General features: G+C 32.9%; 2 protein-coding genes and 1 long non-coding RNA gene across 4 annotated transcripts; 2 read left to right on the top strand and 1 right to left on the bottom strand.

Moving 5' to 3' along the window:
* The first annotated feature begins 248 nt into the window (after positions 1-248).
* Positions 249-6,249, top strand: LOC110994101 (trypsin 3A1-like). Of its 2 annotated transcripts, none has more exons than XM_022260602.2 (8): positions 249-392; positions 680-793; positions 3,726-3,888; positions 4,584-4,866; positions 5,014-5,102; positions 5,543-5,606; positions 5,780-5,940; positions 6,153-6,249. In XM_022260602.2, exons 1-8 carry the CDS (start codon positions 320-322, stop codon positions 6,196-6,198), a joined length of 993 nt encoding a protein of 330 aa, XP_022116294.2. In that variant the 5' UTR covers positions 249-319; the 3' UTR covers positions 6,199-6,249. The 2 variants fall into 2 exon arrangements, with proteins under 2 accessions (XP_022116294.2, XP_022116293.2); XM_022260601.2 differs by having other exon boundaries at positions 251-392; positions 3,720-3,888.
* On the bottom strand, positions 6,212-8,256 carry LOC110994103 (V-type proton ATPase subunit G). The gene is made up of 4 exons (XM_022260603.2): positions 8,098-8,256; positions 7,569-7,669; positions 6,831-6,929; positions 6,212-6,687 (listed from the first exon to the last, which is right to left on the bottom strand). Exons 1-4 carry the CDS (start codon positions 8,177-8,179, stop codon positions 6,616-6,618), a joined length of 354 nt encoding a protein of 117 aa, XP_022116295.1. The 5' UTR covers positions 8,180-8,256; the 3' UTR covers positions 6,212-6,615.
* Positions 8,257-8,763: 507 nt separating this feature from the next.
* On the top strand, positions 8,764-9,866 carry LOC123690067. The gene is made up of 3 exons (XR_006750889.1): positions 8,764-8,798; positions 9,320-9,471; positions 9,711-9,866. It is a non-coding gene; the product is annotated as an uncharacterized LOC123690067 (long non-coding RNA).
* Positions 9,867-10,187: the final 321 nt, after the last annotated feature.

The following is a 10,187-nucleotide window of genomic DNA, read 5'->3' on the forward strand; positions in this document are numbered from 1 at the left end:
TCCACAGCGCACGCGCCGGGCGTCTACACGTCTAGCGTCATCAACCACGGCTATTCGGTCCCTCGCCTGGTCGTAGCCCCCGTCGCACCAATTATCCGAACCGTTTACACCGCACCGATTGTCTCCACAGTATACGCTCATGGGCACGGCTGGCATTGACTTTAATAAATCACTTGTGTGTTGTTGAGTTGTTTGATTTATAAAAACATATCTAATCGAGAGGTACAATAAAATTTTAAGTAGCTCATGGACTACTACGCGATTTATCGATATTGAATCGATAAACACAAAAAGGTTCAATAAAATACTAAGGCTTAAAATGTCTCTGTGGGCGATTCTTTTCGTATCGATTTTATGTCGCAAAAGTATTTGCGAAACAGATTCAGACGAAAGTAAGTAGCTAGTATATAAAATTACCTATCTACCTTTATTACCTCAAAAAAAAATAGCAAAAAGGAGTCGTATACAAGCACATAAACATTTGCATAGCAGTTCATAGCATAATATATGAAGTTTCCCGAATCTAAAATTATTAAGACTATAAAAAAAATAAAGAAATAATACACAAATTTTTAGCCTGTTACAGTTTCACTTTTTTACGAATACAAGCGTGATTTCTACCTTCCGCAATTAAATTGTTAGCACAGTTATTCAAATGTAAAATATAGTATTGTTTTAGTGGAATCAGAGAATATATTTCGAAAGAGCATGACACAGCAGGAGTATGATGGTCTGCCTATAGAGTACCCAGTGAAGTCGACACGGACAAATAAACTCACTACATTAGATCAAGGTAGTAGAAGGAATATTCCAGTCGACAAAATCTAGCTTCCATTTGATATTTGTATAAAATAAAATATGTTTATTATGGAAATAAGATACAGGTATCACTTATTCCACGTCATTACATTTGAATCGGTAGACATACCGTACGCATCGGCAAAGAAGACAGATGGTCCGAGATCCCACTGCAGGATTGGTGCGTTCATCGAGTTTTTGTTTAAAACCAAATTTTTATGTTTATTTATAATTAGGAGAATATATATTTACTAGGTTGCCTATCAAAATTTGGCCGCCAATATTTTTAATTAAATTATTTTGAATTGATTTTTGGTAAAAGATTACGTTCATTTAATTTTTAAATAAAATAACGTCTACATCGTGGTAATTAATATGAAGATTCTAAAAAATCACGGTTGCCGTTGCGCACATGGCCGCACCTCTTTGCAGCCAAGTGTAAACAGGTATGATTTCGATATATTTATACGTTTATAACGGATATCTATTAATTATATGTCAAATTGAAGCTAATTTTTTTCTATTAATTTTCATATAAGGGTGCCTAATTATATCTGGCCGCAAATAAGGGTTGCTGGCGGTTAAAGATGATAAATATTTGAGGTAGAGTGAAAGAGAGTTAGCGCGTAACGTCATTTGTCAGACAAGGACAGCGGTTGCCCACTGTGCGACGCTTTTAAGCCATTGCGCATCGTCGAATGTTAGTGTTCTCAACTGAACAGATGTGGCATTTTTATTCTAACGGAAAATCCACGCTGTTTTGAAGTTCGTAGTAAACAACGTTTTATATTTACATTGTTGTTTTATTTGTGCATCTAAAAATTATTATATTAATTAACGTAATATAAAATTGATAAAGATGAAGTCGTATTTTTTGTGTAACGAAAAAAGCAATGTACTCGACTTTAATTCCAAAAGTGCTCGCTAATGTTATTGTTTCGTCGTAAAAAAAAATATAAATATTATAACCATTTATTTACAATTGACTGTACTAATGATTTTGGATGCGCAATGGCTTAAAAGCGTCGCACAGTCGGCAACCGCTGTCCTTGTCTGACAAATGACGTTACGCGTTAACTCTCTTTCACTCTACCTCAAATATTTATCATCTTTAACCGCCAGCAACCCTTATTTGCGGCCAGATATAATTAGGCACCCTTATATGAAAATTAATAGAAAAAAAATAAGCTTCAATTTGACATATAATTAATAGATATCCGTTATAAACGTATAAATATTATAAGTATAAATATATAAATATTATAAATATTATAAGGAATTAAATATTTTAACTTTGGCAAGTCAATACATTTATGAGAATATTTTGTATGTGCGGAAAAATATAGATATCTTTAAAAAGAATAGTAGCTTCCATAATTATAGTACTCGTAATAAAGACAAAATTAGTGCACCAACCACAAGGCTGCATAAAACGAGTAATTCTTTCCAAGGCAATTGCATACGTTTTTTCAACAAAATCCCTAGTGAGATACAAATATTGTCAATCAATAAATTTAAATCGTACACTAAAGTAAAACTGCTTGCTAAGGCCTATTATAATATAAATGAATACTTAAACGATCATAGTGCTTGGATATAAATTGCTTCAGTATAAATAGGTAACGCGACAGAATCTCTCGGCTGCATTTTCAGACTATGGGGCGATCGTCGACATCTACGACTTTTTTTAAATGTAAAGTGGGAACAAACCGTGATTCATGTGGTATCAAATTATTTCAGTATAATTAGTATTATTACTATTTTCTTGTGTAGCCAAGTGCACATTTCAAGGATCGTCATGCTCACTCAAATGTCATTGCTTGTGGCGGCGTCCATGCGTCGGGTTGTCTCTCTCCCTAAAATATGGCGAGGGGGCCAATGGCTGGCCATGCGTCATACTCGTGAACGGGTGCTACTTGTGGTGACTGGTCGTACTTGAATTCGTGTTTGCGGTGATATTAGTTGTTTATACTACGTCTTTGCGTGTTGTTCTCACGAGTACGTAAGTGCGTGCTCCTATTTCACCATGCCTCCTGCTGATAGAGGTCAAATCTTTGTTTTTAATTTTTTTAATTTTTATTTTTTATTCTTTATTACTCAATATGTCATATGGAACATGGTGTAGTGGTTGCAGCTCCTTACAAGCATTGTGTAAAAAAAAAACTTGGCGATTAAAAAGAGTGGCGGAGAGTTTATTGCCAGTTCTTCTCTTCCGTTCTACGCCCTTGATTTGAGAACTGGCAGTAAATGTAAAATTAAATTCATATAATATTTCTTTTTTTGACGTTCATAAGTGTACATTGTTACCTACATGAATAAATAAATTTTGAATTTGAATTTGAATTTGAAAAAATATATCGAAATCATACCTGTTTAAACTTGGCTGCAAAGAGGTGCGGCCATGTGCGCAACGGCAACCGTGATTTTTTAGAATCTTCATATTAATTACCACGATGTAGACGTTATTTTATTTAAAAATTAAATGAACGTAATCTTTTACCAAAAATCAATTCACAATAATTTAATTAAAAATATTGGCGGCCAAATTTTGATAGGCAACCTAGTAAATATATATTCTCCTAATTATAAATAAACATAAAAATTTGGTTTTAAACAAAAACTCGATGAACGCACCAATCCTGCAGTGGGATCTCGGACTAAGAGGGCCGAGAGAAATAATCATACAAAATTACTATGTCAAGCAACGCTTATTTTAAAACAAATATCGCAAATTAATTAGAAGTAGCATGAATTGGGAACACATAGGATTTCTGAATTCTACATGAATGGAAAATCTTTATGATATCAATCAATCAATCAAAATTTATTTATTCTAAGTATTTAGATGCGACTTAAGGCATTCGCGAAAGAGCAAAACTACGTCATCCTAATGTTATAAACATTAAACATGTTCTATAAAGTTTCAGAAACTCCAGATAGGCGCTTTAGACGGATTTACAACGCAGATGAAGTAGCCTCTATTGAAGCGTATCCCTTTTTGGCCGCTTTACTTGTCAACAAGCAACTTTGGTGCGGCGCTGCGGTCATCGCCAATGACAGAGTCCTGACTGCTGCACATTGTCTACAGTTGTAAGTTTTGTTAGATAAAGCTGTAGGTGACCAAATTAGCTGTTTACGTTATGTCGTTTGATACGTGAATAAATTGTTCTGAAAAGAACAGATGTACGTTTGCGTAAGATACAAGTGTGTTCTGAAAAGAACAGTTTTGTCAGTGTTGTCGCATAGGCTGTAAGCATATCGAATGATCTCAAGAGAGCACATCCGAACGCTTCAGCCGCTGCGCGCAGAAAAGGGTCAAATTTTTGCCGCGCCTCGCTTTTGTTGAAACACGAGTCAGGTAGCGAAAGATCCCTTTCGACCACACCCTGCGCGTATTGCCTGAACGTTTTAAGTTAACATGTTATTACTACTTTTAAGGATAGTTTAAGTTTTTTATACAAATGTACCTAGTTTCGTAAAATATTATTCATTCTATATTCATTCGATATTCAATATACATTCTTATATACTCAGTTCCATCTTCACCTCTTCTCGACAAGTTATTAGGGAGTTTTATTTACTATAACCAACCAGTTCCTAAAGCGGAAGCTTCCTAAAAATCCTTACCACGACTTCTACGCATTTCATGACTCTCGACACATTTGCCGTAAACTACAAAATAATGTATTTATGAATATTTCTTAAATCCAATAAGATTACAAAAATTGTTTCTATATTATCGATAGCTCAAATTATACATTGTTTTTATAATGTTTTATTTTCAGGCAATACAACAATCGTTTTTTCCGTGAATACGTAAAGATGCTAACAATCCGATTGGGATCCTCAAATGCCACATCTGGCGGAGAGATATACCGGGTGTCGGAGATATTCTTTCACCCCAATTACAAGCCAGATACACTTGAGTTTAATTTCGCAGTGATCCGATTACATAGAAATATATCCAATGATAGAATGAAAAGTAAAGTTGCCAAGATCGACTATGCCACAGAAAGGATTGTACCTACGGACAGTGTCATTACTTTTCTTGGATGGGGTTCGGTTTTGGTTAGTTACTTAAATAGATTGTTTTAAAATAGATAGCTTTCTTATACGACCATAATATTTAATCATCAATATAACACCATTTTTAATCCGGGCTCACATTTTGTATTTCAATATTCTGGACTTTTTATAAAAAAAAGATGTTTTAAGGGAATCGGTGGCCTCGGCGGACAAGTGTTACTGCAAAAGTTGGAGTTACCTATATACGACTTAGCCGATTGTCAAGAAATATATGGCCGGTAATATATTTCTCTCTCTTTCAGAAGCGTACTATCTTGTCTTGTTCATATATATTTTTTATTCACAGACTATGTATGTGGTCGCCGGAGGTATAAAATAGCTTACGTTAATAGTTTTGGACTAAAGTATAATAATAATAAGTAAAGTAACCCGGATGATAATACACTACCATCTATTTTTTTAACTACTTTTTGTAAGACCTTTACAGCAAATCCTAAAAACATGCCTCTTCACCCATGTTGAACAGTATTTTCTTTAAATTTGTCTGTTATTTTTATGCCCATAGCTTGCTCAGTGTTATACCTATCGTATCCATACATAAGACAGAACATGCAACACCGTCTTCAATTGTTCATCTATCAACTAAAGTATCTCGGTCGTCTCTTTCTCTCAATTATGAACGGCAAATAAGACTTAGATATTATATCCAATTTTACAGAGAATTGGTGACTCGTACAAACTTCTGTGCTGGATATATTACAAAAGCTAAGAATGTTTGCAATGTAAGTATTGTTAAATTAATATGAGGTTTTGCAGCTCCAAGATATTCTTCTGACTTTAACACAATTTTTTTTTAAATTAATCACGCCGAAATATGTTTTTGCAACGATGAACCTTTCTAATACACTTAAATTTAGAAATTACAGCCAAAGGGGTTTTTCTATTCCCATTATAGCATGATGCAGGTGGACCAGCTATACTGAATGGGGTACTGGTAGGAATTCTCTCTTTTTCCTCCAAACGCTGTGACCTCTTGGACCAGCCAGCTGTTTTCTCTGCAGTAGGAGCTGTCACAACATGGATAGACACAATCGGTGAAAACTCATTTAAACTTACGTAAGTTTTGCTTGATAACTTTTGCTCATCACGCACAAACACCAATATTTGGATTGTATTGTCATGGAATTTTTCTTCCTTGTTCAATAATTATTATATACATTTTCATTAACCAGTGTTGCATTGCTATTAGGCAGAATAACATAACAGTTTATAATGGTAGATGTAGAAAATGTAGGAAAGTGATAATTAAAAAAAAAATTTATTTACAGGAATACAGAGTTAAAATATCCAGACTGGATCAACAGACAAGAGTAAATAAAACAATAAATTGTTACATCAATATGCAATATAATTCCTCTAATACTGTACACTTGTAATCATTAGGACTACATTGTAGCAAGACAAATAAAAACATTCCAAATTATTATTTTAAATATATATTTCTATTCAACATACAACATTGAATAACATACAATTTTTTTGTTTCTCATCGGTCTTCCAATATTGTATTATGGAATGATATCGAGCTGATTTATAAATAACTTTATCCAGTGATTAACATTAACTGGCAACATCAAGCTAGGTATGTACAGCAATAGGCGTCGACGGTCAAGTTGTAAGATTTGACATTGGACGCGTGTATTAATGACGCCGAATAGCTACGGAATATAAACAACAATAAAGACTATATGTGCTTGTTATAAGCAATTATTTGAGGCAAAACATTAGGGCTTAGACTATGCGGTAGTTGACATGTAACTCAGGTTTGATGTCATATACCAGCTGAAGAATGTCTTGAATAACCTGAAAGTTTCAATTTTATGTTATTAGCTGAGATTCAGCATTCAGCTGAGAAAAACAATTAATTAAGTGCATTAGTACCATAAGACACTGCTAAACATAATAAATAAATCATCATGGACTAGGAAAACATATCAAATACTTACAGCTTCCTGTTGGGTCTGGACCATTTTGACCATCTCTTCAATCTTGACCTTGGTCTCTACTTCTATCTTAGCTGCAACACCTTCCCTTGTGCCCATATGCTGAAAAGTAAATTTAATATATTTTTACCTATCAAGACATTATCTATCAACTAATAATTCTTGTTGAAAACAAATGTTTGAATGGGTTTGTACCGCTTTACATGTACAATATAATAATATTTTTTTTATGTTATACAATATGCAAAAAATCTAGTCTATATAGTCATGGTCTTTGTATATAAGTATTTTTTCCTTTCTGATTATGTATATTACAATAAATAACAAATATTGTAAGAGACAGAGATTTAGATATATTGTATTTTAGAAATGCTTCAATGGTGTTGTTGAAAAATTAATAATCATCAATTGTATTTATTATATAATGCCTAATACCTATTTAAATCTTAAATCCCAAACAAAATTGAAACAGCAAATTGAACTTATTTGAAATTTATATAGTTAACTATGTCACTTGATCAGATCATGGAAAAAGTGAAGCACCCATGGTACATTTTTCTATCTTGGTAATCATGCTTTAGTTTAGGCACTATTTACTATGATTGATCAAAACAGTTAATTTTTTTCTAACATAATCTTTGAAGCTTCTCTTTAAATTAATTTTATATTTAAAGTCCAATACCAATACCATCCATCAGAATATAATTTTACTTGTTATTAAAAGTACATTTAAAGATTTACCTTGGCTTCAAATTCCTTGAACTGCCTTTCACGCTCCTGTCTGTACTTTTCAACTTCATCCTGGGCCTCTTCCTTGGCTTGCTTTAGGCGTTTCGCTTTGCCTGTAATATTAGTTACATGACATATCCATGAGATGACCTGATTCATCAAGAGTTGATGAGATCTCTATTGTATAAGTACCTTTACTTAATTAAACCAAATATTAAAGATGTAGGTTTCTTACAATACAAAGAATGAAGCTATAAATAGAAAGGCATGAGTATACTGGATACAAACTGCCATAAAAGGTTGAATACCAAAAAAAAACCTACGGTAATGGTATGCTATCTAACCCAGTTCCGCCCAATCATGTGATTATAATGCCCAAATGCATATTTTATACATTGTTAACATTACAAACTTACTAAAAGGCTAACTAGTTGTTAAAACTATGATTAGAATAATATGCACTGTTCACTGTAGTTGCCTACCTTAACGAAAAACGTTCATAGAATTTTTTTCAAGTAATTGTTAAACTTTTAATACTTACGCTTTCTTGCCTCTGACACTTTTTCTGCAGCACGCTTTTCAGCTGCCAACAATTGCTGGATCCCTTGTGTTTGACTCGCCATTCCAGATGATTACACAAAAACTATGCGACGGCAAGCGAGAACAAGGCGCAAATCAATATCTGAAGGAAAAGTGACGACTTCGAGTCATATGATTATTTTAGTTTCAAAATGTTGTCACGGCTGGCGCTGTCAGCGGCTCGTGCGTTCTCTTTGGGACGTGTAAAGGAATGTAAATTTGGTTTAATTAAATTATTTAAAGCCATAAACGACATCCAAAGGACATATTGCTTCCACAAATATATAAATAATGATTTTTTTTTACATTTAAACTATTTATTATGTTCAATTTTGCAATTTTATTAAAATAGTGAATTTTGCATTATGCGTAAATATAAACGGTAGAACTAATCGGTGGTAAAAATCGTATTGCTTAGGCGATGATAATAGACAATTAATTTTATGAAACAATTAATTTATTTCTGGTAATGTAGATGTCACTGAAATAAAATCTTAAATATTACAAATATTAATTATTGTTAAAAAATAATAAAACTATAGTGTAAAATATAAATTATAATAAACAATACTTTTATAACCATAAATGCATAATAATATGTTTTGACGTGGTATGCAGTTTTATATTAATTTCCGTAACCGTCACGCGGCTATTTTAAACGAGGTACAAAATTCAAATAATCTTTTAGAATTAATTTATTAAATCTTTAGGTAAAAAATTAATTGACTCAAGAAGTGAATTAATTAATTAATTTTTATTTCAAAAGTGATATTGATACTTTACTTTTTATACATACAAAAAGATTATAAAATATAGCTGAAAAGGTCGTAAGCATCGTGCCAACAGTAATATCAGCTACCAACCCTTCATGAAGCTTAGCAAATTCCAATACTTTTTCTTAGTTTCTACAACCGTGGCCCAGGGAGCTACTTTGTCAGGATATCCGTATCTTCCATATTCTCTGTGCATAAGTACTTTACTTCTGATATTACATTACATTACACCCAATTGCTGAATCAAATTCCGGATGAAGTGAGGCGTATCTAATGTTTCGATTTTGTCGTTACCGTATCGTTTTGGCTTAACTTAATGGTGCTTGGTTAGAACTCATGATAATTATGCTATTAATTTAAATTACTATTAAGTGACTGAACCAGGATTTTAAACAAAGCCTTCCTTTGCAGATTCAGTAAGTGGAACACATTCGCTGTTGAAAGTGCAACGTTACGTTGTTTCTTGCACTCTAGGTTATTGTTGATCCAGCGTATTTAAAACATAATCCCGAAATACGTTTCCTGTCTATTTTACAGACACTCCAGTCTGCATCTGGCATCATGTAAGTCATTTTTTTTATAGAAGGGGAATGTTATCACAATTTTCAGTCTGTGTTAAATAATAATAATAGGACCAGCTTTAGCGGTGTAGGCGATATTCTAGTTAAATTCCTTTAAGCTGACTTCGACGAAAGTCTGTTGGTCTAGTTTGATTTCATGATCTTTATACTGAATATCCATACCGAGCAATCGTTTCAGTCTTCCCAAATTTAGTTTAAAGTACATATTTTATGTTTCCCAGCGCTTTTGAACTTGAGGTACCTTGACATATCATCAACATACACGGCCATGAATGTTTTAACTCCTATTTTCACCAGTGTGGAAACAAGGATCGGCTTCAAATGCGTTGAGTCCTATGGATTTTAATTTGGTATTCGATTTTCTGTACTATTGCCTCCTTGCTTGCAAAGGTCCATACTTACATAAAAATGATACTTGATGAAGTTTTACTTTTTTTATAATTTTCATGTCATTTATCATAATGTTTGATTTGTGATATAAACTACAATATTTTGTAATTTAAACCACGACTTCATTTATATAAGTTTCTATATAATTTGGAAATTTTATGTACTATTTTTATCTAAAGCTCCGTTAAGTTATGCAGTTGTGACATCCATTTTGTTCAAATTTCAAACTTTCAGTTTGTCAATTAATAACTAAGTAAATGCTACGCTACGGTATTCGCTGCTTATCATGCTGTTTCATCTATACTTAG

This window comes from Pieris rapae, chromosome 20 (assembly GCF_905147795.1).
Source record: "Pieris rapae chromosome 20, ilPieRapa1.1, whole genome shotgun sequence".
Classification (NCBI taxonomy): domain Eukaryota; kingdom Metazoa; phylum Arthropoda; class Insecta; order Lepidoptera; family Pieridae; genus Pieris; species Pieris rapae.